Here is a 21,399-nt window from a genome sequence, read left to right as displayed (position 1 = left end):
ACCCTGAATTCTCCCAGGGCAACTTCAATTCCTATTTCTGGCTGCACCTCACATCTTTCCTAATGTCCCCTCATCCCCACCACAGCTCTTCCTTAAAATGTTAAACTCTCTGCAAAGAATCTTAGGCATTTCTTTAAATCCTCTATGGTGCTCTCTCCCACATCAGGGAAATTCACACGGCGTGGCAGCTCAGATGCAGCCACTGAGATGGAGAGCCTAAGCGCCAGGCACTCCCACTCCCACCACACTCTTGTCAGCGACCTGCCCGACCACTCCAACAGCCATGGAGAAAACACCATCAAGGAAGGTGGGTCGGAGGCGGCACCTGCAGGCGGGAGTTCAGGTTCCTTTTCCTATTTCCTGTTTTTTATTCCATCCTCCATTTTCATTACCTAACTTATTTCTTCTGCTTTTTTTTTAAACTTGCATTGTTATGTTATATTGCTTAACAATTTACTTGTGAGATTTCTTAGACTTTAATTCTGTAGTATCGAGGGCTACTTGATAGCACACTACAAACAATGTAACCCTGGAGGAAAAGCAATGCTAAGTCACTTAAACTTGGTGTCAGGAATTCATAGACACCGGGAGACTAGAAGAGACAAGGATGACATCTGGACTCAGCACTACTCCACTCTGTTATGTCCCAGTAAAGAAAATGCCCACCTTCAGCAGGAGAAGAAAAAAAAATCACTGCCTTCCAAGGCCACAGCTTCTTTCTTTAAAAGCTTCTATGTCGGAGAGGAGCCTTATGCACCTCATGTGAAGCAAACATGCCTCTAGGGAAAACCCACAGCAGATTCTTCTTTTTTAAAAAAAGATTTTTTTAAAAAAAATCTTTATTTATTAATTAGATAGAGAAGGCCAGAAATTGAGAGGGAAGGAAGTGATAGGAATAGAGAGAGACAAAGAGACATCTGCAGCCCTGCTTCACCACTTGTAAAGCAGGTGGAGACCAGGGACTGGAACCCAGGTCCTTGCGCACTGTAATGTGTGTGCTTAACCAAGTGTGCCACAACCCAGCCCCTCTTACTTTGTATTTTTAGCCTGTGAACATAAATTTAATTCTTATTTTCTCTGGACTTATGTTTTTAAGGATATCTATTAAGTACGATCAAATATTCATGTTCCATTACTGTTTTAGAAAATAGATAAAATCTTTCTTGCTTGATGTTGCCTAAATATACTAGAAAAAAAAACTAAAAAAAAATGCTAATAACTGTGATTTTCTGGGAGTATTTCAAGTAAACAGTTTTAGCTAGATCAGCTGGGAATCGTTCAAATTCATCTGTTAGACAAAAATTAAATTCTAGTCTGTGTCTTTATTTATTTATTTATTTATTTACCAGAGCACTGATCCACTCTGGCTTAGGGTGCATGTGGAGGATTGAACCTGGGACCTTGGAGCCTCAAGCTTGAGAGTCCCTTTGCATAATCATCGTGCTATTTCCCACACCCTTTCATTTGTGTTTTACATAAACTAGATGGAAATTCACACTATTTGTCAGCTATTTTATGATTCTTAATAGCCTTCAGCAGTTCCATAGAAGTTGAAAGTAGCTTTGAGACTGTAATTCAAAATATCTGTAAAAGCTACAGCTCTGAATGTGATCATGATACAAACAAAAGTATCACTGTTGAATGTGATATCATAGGCCAACATGGAGGAAACTAAGGTACTGCTTTCCTTTTAACAGTGCGATCCCAGATTTCCACCATCACCGTTGCAACCTTCAATACCACACTGGCGTCATTCAACGTAGGCTATGCAGACTTTTTCAGTGAGCATATGAGGAAGCTTTGCAACCAGGTGCCTATCCCCGAAATGCCACACGAGCCCTTGGCCTGCGCGAACCTGCCTCGCAGCCTCACAGACTCCTGCATAAACTACAGCTACTTGGAGAACTCTGACCATATTGATGGGACCAGTAACTTTGTTCACAAGAATGGCATGCTTGATCTTTCTGTAAGGAGCAAGGATTTCTCTTCAAATCTTGAAACAGAGTGACTGTCTAGTCTAGTATTTATAATACTGGGGAAAATGATTGAATAGAGTCTTAGTAATATTGAACTTTAAGTGAAAAACTGTTGTCCATATAAAGCATTTTAGAAATGTATCAGCTATATTAAATTCAACCACTAATTATTTTTTAGCATTATTTTAAGTGTGATTTGATCTTGGAATATTTTTATAATCCAAAAGTGTTAGTGAATCCTTAATACATGCATATATATATATATATATATATATATGTACACACATATATAAATGTGTGTTTGCTAGTTTTCTGTAATGAGAATAAAAACCCTTTTAATTTATTCATTTTTGTTATATAAGTAACATGATTATAAACCTCCTGTGTAGCAGAGGAAAATAAACAGAAGTCTGTTAAAAGACTGAAATTCTCATTCTCAGGAGTGCTTATTTTGATTATAGTTATTAGAAAATTAAAGGGTCCTTACATTTTGCAATTATATTTCTCAAAACTTTCATTTCACAACAGGGAACATGGCTCACTGAATAGTTTAAAATATTAAAAGTCAGTAGAAGGGCAGAGAATGAACATACAAATATTTTGAAATCAAAGTGTAAATAGTACAATTGTGAATGTGCAAATGTTTCTGTAACATGTAAGTAAAAAGCTACATTTCTAAATAATTTGAGATCATGTCCTTTTGAACTGTGTGAAACTTGAAACTGCGCTTGGGCTTGCAAAGCATCATTCCGGAATGGACATGGTGCATCATTCCAGAATGGACATGGTCTTCTTCCAGCTCATTTTCACGGGCCTCCACTGAACATGACTTATCCTTCCATAGTTGAGCAATAGCCCATCTCCACAAAGTCCTAGCCAGGGCGGTCGCTTCAGTTGGTGGAAAGCAAAAGACTAATGATTAAGACACTTTGGTTTAAAGAAATAATCAGTTGAAGAAGCTTCCATTTAGGCAAAGTAGTCACTTCCAACTACTCTCCCATTAATATGCTATGTTTCACAATCCCCATGCTCAAGTTCATGATGCAATGCAGCAACATCTGAAAATTACTTAAGCGATTCATGCTCACGCACATAGAGCAGCCTGAGGAAAGAGATTACGCTGAGTAAACCGCTCTGTTCAGGAAGTGGCATTTCAGGTAACTTAATTCTCTTCTGTTTATCTCTGTCTCTCCTCACCCCCAACCCTGTCCCCTTCAGGTCGTTCTGAAGGCTGTCTATCTTGTTCTGAATCACGACATCAGCTCTCGCATCTGTGATGTGGCGCTAAACATTGTAGAATGCTTACTTCAGCTTGGTGTGGTGCCATGTGTTGAGAAGAACAGAAAGAAGAGTGAAAACAAGGAAAATGAAACTGTGGAGAAAAGACCAAGTGAGGGGACTTTCCAGTTCAAAGGAGTATCTGGAAGTTCGACCTGTGGCTTTGGGGGCCCTTCAGTGAGTGGAACTGGAGATGGTGGAGGAGAAGAAGGAGGAAGTGGCGATGGAGGAGGTGGAGGAGGAGATGGAGGAGGAGGTGGAGGAGGTGGAGGTGGTCCATATGAGAAGAATGATAAGAACCAAGAGAAGGTATGGTTGAACCACTTTTCGTCTCCATGTAATAGTGCCCCTGTTTTTTCTTTCTGAAGTTTGCTTGCCAGCAACTTTATTATTCAGACCAACAGCTGCACACTTAAGCAAGACAACAATAAGCCTAAAATATCTTCATTACATTATCAGTCAGTATTAGTGGAAACTTTTCTATTAAATTCCAAATCACCAAAACTTTGCCATTGATGCAGTTTAGTTGCTTGACCATCAGCATCCACATAGTGCTACAGCTAGTCTTCTGTTGACATTTCAAATTCACGATATGGTCATATTTCTGATAACATTCTTCTAAGGAAAGGCAGGGTTTGACCTAATTGAGCAGTGTTGTGGTCTTCTCAGTCTGCCATAGCAAATTTGCAATAAATTGAATGGTTTAAGCAGCAGTAACTTATTTCTCACAGTTCTAGAAGCTAGGGGCCTTACGATGAAGGTGCTAGTAAGGCAGGTTTGTTCTGAGGGCTGCTGTCAGGCTGTGTACCCATGTGACCTCTTTTTTGTTGTTTGCACACACCGACAGTGCTTTGCAATGTCTCATCTTATAAATATACTAATTCCACTGTTCCAAGGACCCAGCTCAGTACCTGCCACACCTGACCCTACTTAATTCCTCAGAGCTACATCTCCAAATACCATCCACTGGGAGATAATGTTTCAATATATGACTTTGGGGGTAGACACATGTAATCTATGCTAAGCAGTGGAATTTTTCCTGGAAACAAGAAGTTCCCAGGCTGTTGCAAATCTAGACATTATATTTGATCTTTGATCATACAAATGCTATTTTTATTAAAGCTATATCTTTTCAGTCAATATGAAACTTTCACAAAATAAACATGGTCCCAAAGATGGGTTCAAATGCAGACACCAGATATGACTGTTTAAAGTGAGACCTGCAAGACGTCATGTTTAGTTGTACAAATAATTTCCAAGTCAAGCTTGGCCATAGGTCAAGTACATTGTGTTTGCGGTTCACAGCCGTCTTTTCTGTGGCATCACCATTTGCTATTTTATGTGTAATTGGATGATTTACCAAATTTTGCAACATAGTAATACCAGAATCAGGGGGAGCACATTAATTCAGAATGGAAGATCTAACTTATATTTGCCATTTGCTGGTGTGCAGCATTTGAAACACTATTTAATATTTGTCTTGATTTCTGTGTGTATCGTGTTCCATCTCTCTGAATATTTCCCATGTGAGGAAACTAAATAACAAACACAGCGTCCAAAGAAATACAAACCTGAGTAGATATTTACAGAGCGTTGAAAGCTAGAGATGATTGAAAGGAGCGTATTAATATTACAGATTGCATGTAAATTGATCTTTCAAATCAACCCGTGGCCAGGGTAACTCATGTCACCCTCACGAAACTATGATTTGCTTATTATGATTTCAATTTGTTTAGGTCACAGAGTGGTTAGGTAGATTTCCCTGGATTATGGAGCTAGGATCTGAGTCCAAAGGAGAATATTTTAAGTTGTAGATAAAATAAATAGATATTCATACTTTTGAGTCTTTCACCTGCACCATCTGAACTACAGTGTATTGAGGTAGCAAACTTAATCGGAGAGATATGTATACAGCAGAATTACTGGGGTGGCTTCTTAGGATCACTGTCTGTGAGGAATAAGTAAGCAGGGTGGCGCAAAAGGAGAGGTTTAAGTGCAGTTGCTTTAGAGGCATCAGTCCATTATTCTGGGAGCTCTAGAGTTGGAATGTCTCTTTCATATAATCCTGGGTAAAGTAAAGGAGCCCAATTAATACCACCATGCTTTTTATGCCCCTCACCAACAGCTATAGGTAGACTGCTTGCAGGAAGAAAATATAGCATGAATAAGATGGCCTTTTTTCCCCCTTTTATTTTTATTTATTTTTATTGTTAGTAATTTAATAATGATTGACAAGATTGTGGGATAAGGGGACACAATTCTATACAATTCCTACCACTAGAGTTCCATATCCCATCCCTTCCATTGGAAGCTTCCCTATTCTTTATCCCTCCTGGGATAAAGAATGTGGACCCAGAATCATTATGTTCATTATGGGGTGCAGAAGGTGGGAGGTCTGGCTTCTATAATTGCTTCTCCTCTGGACATGGGCATTGGTAGCTCGAGCCATACTCCCAGCCTGTTTCTGTCTTTCTCTAGTGGGGTAGGGCTCTGGGTTCCAGAGTACATTAGTGAGGTCGTCTGCTTAGGGAAGTCAGGTGGACATCACAGTAGCATCTGAAACTTAGTGGCTGAAAAGCACTAAAATATAAAGCAGAACAAACTGTTTAATAATAAGGAACCTTAAGGTAAGACTGGAGCAGATGAATTTTGGGGTCTTCATGTTAGAAGAAGCTAGGAAGTCTATTTTAGGTATATTCCAAGGGGCCCATGACTTTACTAATTTTTGCCCGAGCCTGAAGAGCTAACATGCAGGTGGACTAAGATTATTGTCTGGGAAGATTGTGTCACAGTTAGGAAAAGGACTAGAAAGCTGGATCAGGGAAGAGAGTGACTCCCAAATATGGGAAAAGTATATAAATACCATTAACTGGAAACCCCATCAGTATGACCTAGGGCCCATGTCTGTTCATATTTAGCACAGGAGCCTGTGTAACCTCTGCATCCCTGTCAGACTGAGCTTGCTTTCCATGGTCACAGCTAGGAACATTCTAGGCTGCACTCATTTCAGGACCCATCCTCCTCAAGTGGCAGAGTGTGCATGGACCCCTTTTACCTAAGTGCACTTCTTGTAAAGAAGTTTAGCTGAGAGCTGTCAGAAATCAACAATCCCAGCAGCATAGAAAACAGATTTTTCAGTCCTAAGCATAAAATCTTATCCACTACAAGGGTCTATAGAGTAGGAAAGGGGGACCAAATGCATAACTAGGGGAAAAGAACTGACCTTACTACATTCTGACACATACTATCCAGATAAAGCCCTTTCCCTCTCACATTGCTGATTTTTTTATTTTTATTATTATTATTTTTTTATTTAAGAAAGGATTAATTAACAAAACCATAGGGTAGGAGGGATACAACTCCACCCAATTCCCACCACCCAATCTCCATATCCCACCCCCTCCCCAGTAGCTTTCCCATTCTCTATCCCTCTGGGAGCATGGACCCAGGGTCATTGTGGGTTGCAGAAGGTGGAAGGTCTGGCTTCTGTAATTGCTTCCCCGCTGAACATGGGCCTTGACTGGTCGGTCCATACTCCCAGTCTGCCTCTCTCTTTCCCTAGTAGGGTGGGTCTCTGGGGAAGCTGAGCTCCAGGACACATTGGTGGGGTCTTCAATCCAGGGAAGCCAGGCCGGCATCCTGATGACACCTGGAACCTGGTGACTGAAAAGAGAGTTAACATACAAAGCCAAACAAATTGTTGAGCAATCCTGGACCCAAAGCTTGGAAAAGTGGAGAGGAAGTGTTAGGGAGGTACTCTAGCAAACTCTAGTGTACTTCTGCTTTCTTACTTTGGTGCCATACTCCAAACTCAGTCAATTTCTGCTTTGCGTTTCTACTTCTCTTTTTTTTTTTTACATGCATAACATTCCCCAGATTCCCATTTAACAATACAACCCCCACTATTTCATTCATCATTTTTCATGGACCTGTATTCTCCCCACCCACCCACCCACCCCAGAGTCTTTTACTTTGGTGTAATACTCCAATTCCATTTCAGGTTCGACTTGGGTTTTCTTTTCTAATCTTGTTTTTCAACTTCGGCCTGAGAGTGAGATCATCCCATATTCATCCTTCTGTTTCTGACTTATTTCACTCAACATGATTTTTTCAAGGTCCATCCAAGATCGGCTGAAAACGGTGAAGTCACCATTTTTTACAGTTGAGTAGTATTCCATTGTGTATATATGCCACAACTTGCTCAGCCACTCATCTGTTGTTGGACACCTGGGTTGCTTCCAGGTTTTGGCTATTACAAATTGTGCTGCCAAGAACATATGTGTACACAGATCTTTTTGGATGGATGTGTTGGGTTCCTTAGGATATATCCCCAGGAGGGGAATTGCAGGGTCATAGGGTAGGTCCATTTCTAGCCTTCTGAGAGTTCTCCAGACTGTTCTCCACAGAGGTTGGACCAATTGACATTCCCACCAGCAGTGCAGGAGGGTTCCTTTGACCCCACACCCTCTCCAACATTTGCTGCTGTTACCTTTTCTGATGTGTGACATTCTCACAGGAGTGAAGTGATATCTCATTGTTGTCTTGATTTGCATTTCTCTGACAATCAGAGACTTGGAGCATTTTTTCATGTGTTTCTCGGCCTTTTGGATCTCTTCTGTGGTGAATATTCTGTCCAAGTCCTCCCCCCGTTTTTGGATGGGGTTATTTGTTGTCTTGTTGTTGAGTCTGGCAAGCTCTTTATATATGTTGGTTATTAAACTCTTATCTGATGTATGGCATGTAAAGATCTTCTCCCATTCTGTGAGGGGTCTCTTGATTTGGGTAGTGGTTTCTTTTGCTGTGAAGAAGCTTTTTAATTTGATGTAGTCCCATAGGTTTATACTTGCCTTAATCTTCCTTGTAATCGGATTCGTTTCATTGAAAATGTCTTTGAAATTTATGCGGAAAAAAGTTCTTCCAATATTTTCCTCTAAGTATCTGATAGTTTCTGGTCTAACATCCAAGTCCTTGATCCACTTGGAATTTACTTTTGTATTTGGTGAAATACAGTGATTCAGTTTCATTCTTCTGCATGTTTCAACCCATTGTTTCCAACACCATTTGTTGAAGAGACTCTGCTTTCCCCATATAATAGTCTGGGCCCCTTTGTCAAAGATTAGATGTCCATACGTGTGGGGCCTCATTTCTGGGCTCTCAATTCTATTCCACTGGTCAGTGTGTCTGTTCATGTTCCAGTACCAAGCAGTTTTGATGACAATGGCCCTATAATACATTGCTGATTTTTAAGTACTCTTTCTGTGTTTGTGACTTAAGAGATAGCATCACCAATCTGAGCATATAGCCATGGAAAACGTCTTCACATTTGATAGAACAGTCCTTATCCATCATTTTACTTGTTATGCACAGTAAACTGGTGAACTAGGAAGGAACAGTTAGGATTCTCAATTCAAAGGTGAGAAAACTAAACCCTAGCAATTAATGAATTTCTCTAACATCATATGTAATTAAGGAACATGTACTATAATCTCAGGTCTGTTGTATATGTGCTGGTGGCAGAATGTAATTAGAAGGACCAAGGAAAGTTGTCAGAGTCTCCCTAAAGGGGTGGCGGTAGCACCCCATCAAGAATCCCGGCTCCCCACCTGCAGGGACATCACCCGCAGGTCTTCAGGTGTCTCTCTGTCTCTCTTCCTCTCTGTCTCCTCTTCCATTTTCAATTTCTCTCTGTCCTATCTACTAAAAAAAAAAAAAAAAAAAAGAAAGAAAGAAAAATGGCCTCCAGGAGCAGTGGATTCATAGTTCTGGCACCTAGCCCCAGCAATAACCCTGGAGGCAAAAAAAAAAAAAAAGTCAAAGTTTCCCTAAGGAAATAGCACTCCCACATTGGTATCTGCATAGTTTCTTAGCAATAACTTTATTACACTTTAGAAATAATTTAAGGGAGTTCATTATTCAAAAAATCCACCTTCTCCACAAACAACAAGAAATAAAAGAAACAATGATAGAAATTCTTATAATTCTTCTCAGAGGGCGCTTTATGTAACTTCAAGGAGTTGCTTGCCCATAAATATTAAAAATAGACCCAAAATGTAACATTGAAACATCCTTTAAAAATGCCAGAAATTGCTATGTGATTTCAAAGTTCTTGACTTTGATCAGATGTAATATGTAGTAATATGTAATAATATTTCTTGCCTTGGGGTATCAGCAGAAGTTTGACGGAGTCATTTACCTTCTTCACTTACAGTCCCCACTGTTGCTTTTGAGGTAGTTGTTTGATAGTCTGTTACATATATAGAAACTTTTTTTTTCCTATTGAGGGGGTAATGCTCTACAGTGCGAACATTGACATATGCACACAATTTCATTATAGGTCCCCATAGTTTTCTTCCTATCTACTCTGTTCCTCCCTCCCCAGAATCCTTTGCTTTGGTGCAATACACCATGTCTAGCTATGTTTCACTTTGTGCTCTCCTTTCCTGTCCCTATTTTATCAAGTTCTGCCAGTAAGTGAGATCATTTAGTATTCATCCTTCTCCTTTCGACTTATCTCACTCAACATGGTGTCCTAGAGTCTCAACCAAGAAGGAAGCATATTTTTTAATGATGAGGTCTATGTTCCTGTCCTTTGCAGCACTAGAGGGCATTCAAGTGGCATAGACATTTTTGTTTTTAATCGCATTCCAGAGCATTAACCAGTTAACTTGATTGTTAAGTCCTTGATGAGTCTATTTCTCAAACTGCAATTGCTCACTGTAAAAATAAATGTGGTATAATTATAAAATGGAATCTTAGTTTGTACATGCATAACATTTCTCAGTTTTCTGCATAACAACATTTACTGTCAAATATAAAACATTAATCCCCCAATAAAGAAAAGAAAAAAAGCACAATGAATTGTTGATCCCATGTACCATCATAAGCCAAAAGTGATTTAAAAAAATGGTGATGAATTCACTTTCTTCACATTAACTTAGATGAAGCTTGAGGAAATCATGTTAAGTGAGATCAGCCAGAAAGAGAAGGATAAATATGAAATGATCTCACTGATAGACAGGAGTTGAGAAATAAGAACAAATAAAAATTTGGACTGGGTTTGATGTATTACACCAAAGTAAAGGACTCAGGGTGATTGGGGAGCAGGGGATCAGGTCCTGGTGCCTGATGGTGGGGGGAGGACCTAGGCTGGGGGTGAGAGAGTTTTTCAGAAAACTAAGAAATGTTATACATGTACCAATAATTGTATTTACTGTAAACCATTAATCCACCCAATAAAAAATAATAATTTTTTTTAAAAAATGGAATCTTAGTTGCAAAAAAATCTCAGTGACTAAAAACAAAAACCTTTTTCTTTCTTGTTTGTGAACATTAGGATGAAAGTACTCCTATAAGCAACCATAGGCTTGCTCTAACCATGCTCATTAAAATAGTGAAATCTCTGGGATGTGCCTATGGTTGTGGGGAAGGACACCGGGGGCTCTCTGGAGATCGTCTGAGACACCAGGTATTCCGAGAGAATGTAAGAGAATTAAAGTAGATTCCATTTCCTCTCCCCTCATCCCTCCCTCCAAATCAGGAATGAGTCCTTTGACAATGAGGGTCAATGTTCCCTAGAAAACCTTTTATTTCATATGGGTAATTGATGCTGTATTGGAGTGGGAAGATTCCCACAAGATATCTCAAGACATCTAAAACCCAGACTTAGGAAAAGCTTTCTGCCTCTTGCCCAGGGCCGGCCAACTCCCAGTTGGTGAAAGGGTATTTAATTATTGGAATGTGTGAAGTACAGTTTGAAAGAACTTTGGAAAGGTTTATGTACTATTCCAGTACTCAGTGACAAATGACAAGTGACAATTGCTTGCCTGGGTACTATAGAAGTATATTTTATATTAGAAAAAAATTATCAAAGGTTGACATTTACTTTTTTGTTCTTAATTAGATGTGGAAAATGGCCCTTATTGGGACAAACCAGGACTGTAAAAGTAGCCAGTTATTTTCTGGCTACTTTATTTGAGAAGTAATCTTCACTTCTAAAAAATTTGAGATCATGTCCTTTTGAACTGTGTGAAACTTGAAACTCTGCGCTTGGGCTTGCAAAGCATCGTTCCGGAATGGACATGGTCTGTTTCCTGCTCATTTTCACGGGCCTCCACTGAACACGACTTTTCCTTCCATAGATGAGCAATAGCCCATCTCCACAAAGTCTGATCCAGGGCAGTTGCTTCATCTGGATCTTTGAACTGAAATTGTGAAAACAAAAACAAAACAAAACAAACAATCAACAACAGCAACAAAAACCCAAATTTTTTTTCTGAAAAAATGAGGGTATGAAGCACACTTGATCCCTTTCTATAAAATCTTTAATAGAGAACCATTTGATACCCTAGCAGAGTTTTAGGATCACGTCAAAATCTAACGCCAGCCCACATTTCCTTGGTATTAGATTTTGTTGTGAAATGTTCACACAGTGTTAGCATGCTTTTTTTTTTCTTAATTCACCATCTACCTAACTATCCATCTGCCTATCTTCCTTTATACATCTTGCTATATTGTATTATATCAGTTTGCTGTGTGTGTGTGTGTGTGTGTGTGTGTGTGTGTGTGTGTGTGTGTGTGTATGTATGTATGTATAGGAGTTATATTCATACTCATTTGCTTCTAATTAGTGAAATTTGAAAACTTTAACCAAGATCTAGATTTTAAAGCCACAAAAAAAGTTTTTAAGATCAAAGTAATTGAGAGGCCGGGTAGTGGAGCACCTGACTGAGCACACAGGTTACAATGCATAAGGACCCAGGTTTGAACTCCAGGTCCTGGCCTATGGGGGAAAGCTTTGTGAATGGTGAAGCAGCGCTGCAGGTGTCTCTCTCTCTCTCTTCCTCTCTATCTCCCTTTTCCCTCTCGGTTTCTAACGGTCTCTATCCAATAAGTAAAGAAAGATAATAAAAAATAAAAATAATTGTTAAGGTAATAGAAAGTTTCCATTGCCTCACCATTGTACATGTGGAGATGGTTTTTGACCTTTGAATTTTAGCTCTGAATAAGCATGAATAAATGTGTTTACAGCTAAAACCACATCATTTCTCATACAAAAGACCAAGCCCATGAAACAAAACGTGTGTTGATCTTTAGTTGGAAGTATTAACTGACTCTGGTACTCGAACCTGTCTCTCGAAACTTGGAGAAAGTAAGGCTAGCAGGATCAGAAGTTACTTGAAGGGCTGTTGTTGCTGCTTAGTTCATCATGAACTCTCCAGGAGTACTGAGTATGTCCTACTAGGTTGTCATGCCTACTGATGGCAATTTTTCTCATGAAATAATCTAGCTTAATACTCACTATAGGAATTATTTTTGTTTATCCATATTTATAAAAATTATATAAAATATATGAATTTGGGAAATTTTGTTAGGAATATCTAATGTAGAGACTTGGCATTTCCAAATTTTTGAAACACTGGATTTTTAGAAACTATTACCTTTTAACATTCTAAGAATATTTCTTCAAGGTAAACTCCTATATGTTATTCTAAAAAATAAATACAGTATTGCGATGAGATTTATCAAAGTGCCTAGTAACTCCAGCTTATATTTCTTTATTATTTTTTTCATTTATCTCAGAATTACTTTATTTGTGGTATCTGGTGGTTCCCTACAAACATCAGAATTGTTTATTTCCTTGCAGAATATCATTGAGATTTTTATAGGGATTGTATCCTCACAAATTTTTCATAGAGTGATAGTCAAGTATTATTTCATTCATGACTATATTACCTTGGTGTTTTGGGAAACTTCATTTTTTAGAAAACAACATTTATTTGCAAAAACTGATGGAATTTTCTCATGATCTAGAAATTATAAACCTAATTTCCAATCTTCCAGGACCTAGTTATAGAAGACTGAAAAAAAATCAATTTATATAAATTTGTGATGCAGATGGAGAAGTTATAATTGGGTTATGAAGCCAAGTCTCAACATTTTATAATTTCTAGTTTTCTTCTTAAAATGTCAAAGAATTTTTCATTGTGTGCTGATTTGTCAAAACGATGATATAATAACTTAGATTTCATTTAGAACACCATTAAGGGCCCAAAATGATTTCTCAGTTCCCAGTTCCCAAGATTTATCTCCCCAAATCTATTGTGGTTATGACTGGATGTCCAGTGCTTATCCTTGATTAAATTTGCCTTTGTCCTGAATCACATAATCTTTAGCTGTTCTCCTGACACCTAGAGATTTCTGTCATTTCCTCATTTCATTACATTGTTGTAGATTTTCTTGTAACTCTTTCATGCGTATCTTGGCTTCAGTAGCTATTAACTAATTTCTATCATCAGTCACATTAAATACTTTTTGGAAGTGGTGTTATATAAATATATTCCCCTAAAGAGTTTCTGTTTGAAGAATTCACAAGACCACTGGATCATAGAAGAAACAACTAAGATAAGGAGGAGAGACCCTAATATCTAATTTTAACGTTTCTGGGAATGTGATATCAACTTAGACAAAATTCCTCACTTATTTAAGCCTCAAATTCCACTAGTGTGACTTAGGGTTACCTATTAAATGACATACAGGTGTATAAGTCAAAGTGGCCATTCACTTGCATAGGAGAATTATTATTGCCACCACGTTTATATCTGGGGAATCAGTGACTACAAGACTCCATCATTTCCTTGAGGCCATTTTTTTTCTTTTTCTTTTTTGATAGACGGTGAGAAACAGAGACAGAGGACGATAAACTGTGGAGAGAGAGAGAGAGAGAGAGACCGAGAGAGAGACCGAGAGAGAGACCTGCAGTACTGTACCCCCACCATTGGTGAAGCTCTCCCCACCTTTACAGGTGGGGACCAGGGGCTTGAAAGATTGTGTCTTAAACAGCAATCCACCACACAGATATGATTTTCTCTTGATGGTAAGGGACTTCAAAGGTTCCATATCTTTCATATAGTATCGATGCATTCTGTGTGTGGTCTTTTACACCCAGTAGCTCTGACGATTTGTTCTGTTGGTGGAAATTTCCCCCTTCCCTTTGCCAGGTGACAAAATTATTTGCTGAGTCATATGTAATTTTGAGTAGTAGAACCTAATCAATGGTCACTCATTTTTCATGATCATAAGGCCACATTCTGCTTAACCACCATACTTCATAAACAAAGGAAGACACATCAACAAGCACACAAAGCTCTCCATTATTTTTGGCCTTTATTTATTTATGATTTATTTATTTTGTCTCAAGGATCTTTCCTTCCTGCTCTTATAAGGACACTGCATAGGCACTGCCTACATCCCCCCTCACTCTGTCTCTTTCCTAAATCTACTCATGACAAAATAATAGCATGGGAGTGGTATGCTTCCATTCACTGCACAAAACTTTTCATGTTTCTAAACCTGGAGCACTAATCCCATCACTTGCCTAAAAGTTTACACCTTGAGATCTCATTGAGATCTTTAAAATCTTGATCTTGGTGAAAATACTGAACTCTTTCTGGAACCCTCTTAAAACTGAACTCTTAATACTGAACTCTTTCTGGAACCCTCTTAAAACCTTAGCTTTGGATTTTTCCCGAGAAGTACTCTGCCCACTTCTTACTCAGATAAGAAGAGCTTGGGGGAGGGGGGGTAGTGACTGGTACCAGTCAGGTGGGGTGAATGGAAGCCTTTGTCTTGTGAAGGCTTCTATCTCAGATGTATCGCTAGCTTAAGCTGGTACCTGTGACTTTTTCACTTTTCTTCCTTCATTACAGGCTCAGAACTGCCTCACTAAGCTATACAAGCTAGATAAGATGCAGTTCCGACAAACCATGAGAGACTATGTGAACAAGGACTCTCTCAATAATGTAGTGGACTTCTTGCATGCTTTGCTAGGATTTTGTATGGAGCCAGTCACTGACAGTAAGTAGAGCTGTGCTGTTTTCTAGGAGAACTGTTGTGAAGTGAAGCAGGGAGTGTTGTAGTGTCACACTCAATTGGTAGGGATGCAATTTAGAGGAGGGGAGTGTGGGTGTGTGGAGGTGTGTGTGAGAGAGATGGGGAGGGGGGTGAGGTGGGGAAGGGGTGGAGGAATAGAGCAGTAACTGGAGAAGCTTCTGAATCATCTTAGATAACACATCATTTTGGAGATTTTTCTGTAGCCACATACCTCAAATAGATGGGAAATTGGTGAGTCTGTGGCATCTTCACACTGGGTCCTTCAACCTTTTCACCAGTACTCATGTACTACTCTCTCATATGGCCCTTTCCTGTCTGACAGCTGAGGTAGAGAAATTGAGAAGAAGAGGTGGGCTCATTAGTTTAACAAATATGAAATAAATATTAGTTTCCAGGCACAATACAGTATTTTAAAAAAAAGATAAACAGGAAAGAAAAAATAGGTGACTTTAATATGTATAGTAGTAACACAATTTAGCTTACTAATATATATTATTATTATTAATTTTTTGCCTCCACGGTTATTGCTGGGGGTTCAATGCTTGCACCATGAATCCACTGCTCCTGGAGGCCTTTCCCCCCCCCCCTTTTGTTGCCCTTGTTGTTGTAGCCTTGTTGTGGTTAATTGTTGTTGATGTCGTTCGATGTTGGATAGGACAGAGAGAAATGGAGAGAGGAGGGGGAGAGGAGGAGAGAAAGACAGATACCTACGGACCTCCTTCACCGCCTGTAAAGTGACTCCCCTGCAGGGGGCTCAAACCGGGATCCTTATGCCAGTCCTTGCACTTTGCGCCACCTGCGCTTAACCCGCTGCGCTACTCTGACCCCCTGTTAATTTTTTTAATCAGGCAAATGGATCTACAGAGAGGCTACAAAACTATTTTATAGTTTGATGATTTTTAAGAAAGTTCTAGTGAGGGGCCAGGTGATGATGTACTTGTTTGAGCATACATGTTACCATGTGCTAAGACAAATGTTTAAGACCCCAGTCTATACCTGGAGGGACCAAGCTTCATGAATGATGAAGCAGTCATGCAGGTAGCTCTCTTTCTCTGTCCTTCTCTATCTCCTGATTCCCCTCTCAATTTCTCTGTGTCTCTATCTAATAAATGAATTTTTAAAAGTTCTAGTATAGAGAACTGTATTATGAGGAGAGACATCACTTACATCCATAATAAAATGGACACTGTCAATACCACTTGAATATAAATGCAATAACAAAATGAAAATAGCGTATTAATCTTGAATTGAGTCAAAGAATGCATTTTAATTAAAGCCTGGGGCGAAATGACTTCTTAGTAGGTGCTCTTATTGTTTATGACACATGTGTGGTAATAGTTGAGTAGTTGGCTAAATATTTAATGAAGATATATTTGATGGATTCAGAAGCAAATTTTCCAGTGTGTCCTAGGCTTTATCATTTGGTTGTCACATTAAAAGAAAATTATGTTCCTCTATAGAACCCTTGAAGCAATCTACATTGTCAACAATGCTTAAAAACAAATGCATTTCAGATTTTAAAAAATTAATGTGAGAATTAAGTTATAAGAGATAGTCTTGGCTACAAACTAGTTTTTTAATGACTTTAAATGAAAACAATAAGCATACACTATAACCATTCTTAATGTCTTGGAAATCTAGAGATAATCCCCAGCTCATTGACACATGTAAAGTTGGGTAGAACTGTCTTAACTTTAAGACGACTTGTGTGTGTGTGTGTGTGTGTGTGTGTGTGTGTGTGTGTGTGTGTGTGTGTGTGTGTGTACTGTGAAATGGAGCTGCTGACTGTGAATCATCCAGTTAGATCCCAGAGTCCCCATCTGATTATTCTCAGACCTGCACTTTCTCTGCCCCCACACTCCAGAAGTCTCTCTCTCTCACACACACACACAAGAAATTCACTGAGAAGCCTACAGAATCTCTAGTATATCCCTTATGCAAGGTCCGTGGACATATGAGAGACCAGTCTTAAAAGCCACAGAAGTGATGGCTTCAGCTCACTAGCACCTTACATATGTATGGATTTGAAGAAGTTGGCTTTGGAAAAGGTTGTAGGATTTTTTTTGTCTCCCTTCAGCTCTATTCCCCAAATGTCTCTGGAAGCAAGAAGCTGCTGTGAAATCCTGGGAAGCTCCAGGAGGGACTGTCTTTATTCCCAGTGCTTTGTAGGACTTCTCGCTGCCATTCCTACCTCCCCACCCCCTCTCCCCCAACCCTGCAAGGGCACAATTACATATTTGGCCCTACCTCAGTTCATTTCTGACACACTAAGTGATTTACTCTGAGAAGCAAGCCTTCTTCACTGCTAAAAGGGTGAATTAAATTGACTCTTTCCTCATTAAGAAACCACCTAGTAGATTGTTTTTATCAACCCATTTTTTTAAAATTTGTAATTAATTTGTAATTTACAAGACTGAGGTTACAGTTTCACAATATACAAACCCCCAAAGTAAATCATTTTTTTAGTGATCCCCTATTAAAATTTTTGTCTACATTTGAAAGGCATTCTTGGTTTTTCGTTTCTTTTTTTTAATAGATATTTTAATTTATTTATTATTGGTTAGAAACAGAGAAACTGAGAGGGGCAAGGGATAGAGAGGAAGAGAGACAGAGAGACAAGTGCAGCCCTATTTTACCATTCGTGAAGTTTTCCCCTCACAGATGGGGACCAGGGGCTTGAACCTGGGTCCTTGTACACTGTAATGTGTGTGCTTAACTAGGCACTTAACCATTGCCTGGCCCCTGAAAGGCTGTTTTAGAATCAACAGCTGGTTCTCATTTCTTTGCTAAGATTTATCAGTCAAAATATTTAACATATATAATGGGATATCTCACTGAAAAGCCGATGGAGGGGTCTGTAAATCATTTATCTCCTGGTATACATAGATACTATGAGATCAAAGACACCTTTCATCCTCTGTTTTTGTATTTTTTCTTGCTCTTCACTGATTCCTTGGTGCCAACAGCTTTGTTACTTCTTTAAATTACATGCCTTTATGGGAATGTTGCTTTTCATTGATGCCTTTGCATTCCAGATAAAGCTGGGTTTGGAAATAACTTCACTACCATGGACAACAAATCAACAGCCCAAAACGTGGAAGGCATTATTGTCAGTGCCATGTTTAAATCCCTCATCACACGCTGCGCGTCAACCACACATGAATTGCACAGCCCTGAGAATCTGGTGAGAACCTCACTACTCTCCACAGCAGTACTCAGGCTGAGAAAACTTTTCAAGTCATGGCTACAAGAAACAGCAATTGCAACCTAGACTCCTGCAATTTAAAATTAAATGTATCTGGTTTCCCACTGTCATCAATAAGTCATGTTGGAACCTCAATAACACAATCCTCCTAGTTACTCGTTATTCTACCTGCATGTTGACTGGCTTTCCTTTCCCATCTCAGAGGCATTATGGTAGCTGGTGAAAGAGTTGTAAAGGTAATTGGAGCTCTTCAGAGAGCGTGTACTACAGCTCACCATGCTGGCTCATGACTTATTAAAGAATATGACATCAAGTGCTTTCTGAAACAACTCAGACTTTAAAAATTAATGCAAATAATGCTGCTGAGATTTGTCTTGTCTTCTTTTACTGAGCACTGTGATCTTTTAGCTACTCTTCACTAAAGACTGTTAATTAAACCACTGGAGCCACAAGTAGAGAAAATCAAGCTATCAGAAATTGGTGCTTAATTACTACTGAAGTGATTGTGGTTTAGGACACTAAAATGTCAGTTAAGGCTGATGAATCTGGCATGAATGTATTAATGCAGGTTCCTCAGGGGAAATCGTTCCTAAAACAAAGAATGTAGTCATCAACTTCTTTTTTTTTTAATTTTTTTCAAAAATTTATTTATTTATAAAATGGAAACACTGACAAAACCATAGGATAAGAGGGGTACAATTCCCACCACCAGAGCTCCATATCCCATCCCCTCCCCCTGATAGCTTTCCTATTCTTTAACTCCCTGGGAGTATGGACCCAGGGTCATTATGGGGTGCAGAAGGTGGAAGGTCTGGTTTCTGTAACTGCTTCCCCGCTGAACCTGGGCAGGCTCGATCCATACTCCCAGCCTGTCTCTCTCTTTCCCTAGTGGGGCAGGGATCTGGGGAGGCGGCACTCCAAGACACATGGTGGGGTCGTCTGCCCAAGGAAGTCAGGTTGGCATCATGGTATCATCTGGCATTTGGTGGCTGAAAAAGAGTTAAGATAGAAAGCAGAACACATTGTTGATTGATCATGAACCTAAAGGCATGAATATTGCAGATGAAGATTTGGGTTCTCTGTTTTGGAAAAAGCTAATAAGACTATGTTGGGTATAGTCCATGACTTTACTAGTTTTTGCCTGGGCCTGACATCTGATAAACAGGTGGAACCAGGTTATTGTCTGGGGAGATGGTGTCATAGTTGGAAAAAGAACTAGAAAGCTGGATCAGGGAAGAGAGTAGCTCCCAAATACAGGGAAAGTATATGAATATTGTTAACTGTAAACCCCAGTAATCAACTTCTTTTTCTTTATTTTTTTCTTTCTTCTTTCCCACCAGGGCTTCCCTGGGGTTTTGTGCTTGCATGATTTCACTGCTTCAGGAGGATTCTTTTTCAGATAGATGGTAGAAGGCAAAGAGGGAGATAGACAGAGAGAAGGAAGAGAAAGCACAGCAGTATTTTACGCTCTGTAAGTCAAATGTTCACATACGGTGACAGGAACTTGAATCTCCGCTTTTGCTCAGAGTTCAGTCTTTTCTGTACTGCATGAGCCATCTCTCAGCCCCCTACGATAATTTCTTAAAGAGAATGGCAAATTCAGAGCTTAACAGTATGCACACTAACAGTGATTTAAGTGTTGCTTACTGATGTGTCACTTTTAGTAGCTCTGTGTCATCTTGAATTTATTGTTAAATATGTTAAGCAAAATTTATGAAATCAGATTAGAAATGTCTAAAAGACTTAGTTAGTATATATTACCACAGTGATGCAGAGTATTTGGAGAAGCTGGACAAGGGACTGAAATCTCTGAAGTCTAAACAGAGTTCTGGGGGTTGGGCAGTGGGAAACCTGATTAAGTGCAAAGACCATGCAAGGATCTGGGTTTGAGCCCCAGGCTTCCCACCTGCAGTGGGGAAGCTTCTTGAGTACTGAAGCAGGTCTGCAGGTGTCTATTCTCTCTATTCCACCTCCCCTCTCAATTTCTCTCTATCCTAGCTGATAAAATGGGGGGGGGGCACTAGGAGCAGTGGTTTTGTAGTGATAACCCTGGAGAAAAAGAAAGGAAGGAAGGAAGGAAGGGAGGGAGGGAGGGAGGGAGGGAGGGGAGAGTGGGGGAGGAAGGAAGGAAGGAAGGGAGAAAGAAAGAAAGAAAGAAAGAGAGAGAGAGACAGAAAAGTTCTGATCAGCCTTATTATGCAGGCTTATCTTCAGAAGTAACAAGAGAGGAAACTAAAGCTTGAGAACCCAGTGGTCATTTATAAACTATCTTCGTAATTGTTACAGCAACTTTTTCAGTATGAAGCATATTTGCCATTCTTTTTCATACAAAGAATGATGGACTATCATCTTGCTATCTTTCTATAGAAAGAATGAAGGAGCGCTATATTTTCACGTCTCACCACAATCAATCGTCTTCCTTTTAGGATTCCAGTGATAGTCTAAGCCTAAGGAATTACCTTCTCCTCCTCTTCTTGTGAAAACTAACCCCACTGCTATCATCCCCCCCCCCCAAACTTCTTTCTTGCCTCCAAACAGGGGCTATATTGTGACATTCGGCAGCTGGTCCAGTTTATCAAAGAAGCTCATGGGAATGTCTTCAGGAGAGTGGCTCTCAGTGCTCTGCTTGATAGTGCTGAGAAGTTGGCACCAGGGAAAAAGGTGGAGGAGAGTGAACCAGAGTCTAAGCCTGCAGGTGGTAAAAGGTTAGACACTGAACTCTAAATGTTATTGTTTATACTCTGTCAATAACATGCAATTTTGTGGTACATTTTTATCCATTTAGTTCCTGATGAGGGTTATAATTCCAGTGCAGGGATGGTGGAACTATCTTGCATAAGTAGTATCACTAGTGGTGATTGAGCTGCAACTTAGGAAAGGAATGACTTTATTATTAACTATATTCTTTTTTAAATTTTATTTATTTACTTTAATGAGAGAAAGATATGGATAGATAGATAGGCCAGACCACTGCTCAGCTCTGGCTTGTAGTGGTGCTGGGGATTGAACCTGGGACCATTGAACCTCAGGCATGAAAGTCTGTTTGCATAA

General features: G+C 39.4%; 1 protein-coding gene across 5 annotated transcripts in view; it reads left to right on the top strand.

Moving 5' to 3' along the window:
* Positions 1 to 21,399, top strand: part of UNC80 (unc-80 homolog, NALCN channel complex subunit) — a 257,506-nt gene that overhangs the window by 68,414 nt on the left and 167,693 nt on the right. For 4 of the 5 annotated variants that reach the window (XM_060193975.1, XM_060193974.1, XM_060193976.1 and 1 more), the window contains exons 11-17: positions 167 to 307; positions 1,698 to 1,966; positions 3,195 to 3,563; positions 10,588 to 10,734; positions 14,960 to 15,107; positions 18,179 to 18,327; positions 20,887 to 21,053. In XM_060193975.1, coding sequence (XP_060049958.1) covers positions 167 to 307; positions 1,698 to 1,966; positions 3,195 to 3,563; positions 10,588 to 10,734; positions 14,960 to 15,107; positions 18,179 to 18,327; positions 20,887 to 21,053 — 1,390 coding nt within the window. The remainder of the gene's footprint in view (positions 1 to 166; positions 308 to 1,697; positions 1,967 to 3,194; positions 3,564 to 10,587; positions 10,735 to 14,959; positions 15,108 to 18,178; positions 18,328 to 20,886; positions 21,054 to 21,399) is intronic. The other variant, XM_060193977.1, reaches the window with a different exon arrangement.

The sequence above is a fragment of the Erinaceus europaeus genome, chromosome 7 (genome assembly GCF_950295315.1).
Source record: "Erinaceus europaeus chromosome 7, mEriEur2.1, whole genome shotgun sequence".
Lineage (NCBI taxonomy): Eukaryota > Metazoa > Chordata > Mammalia > Eulipotyphla > Erinaceidae > Erinaceus > Erinaceus europaeus.
The sequence above is the reverse complement of the archived record's forward strand: the minus strand, read 5'-3'. Positions and strand labels throughout refer to the sequence as shown.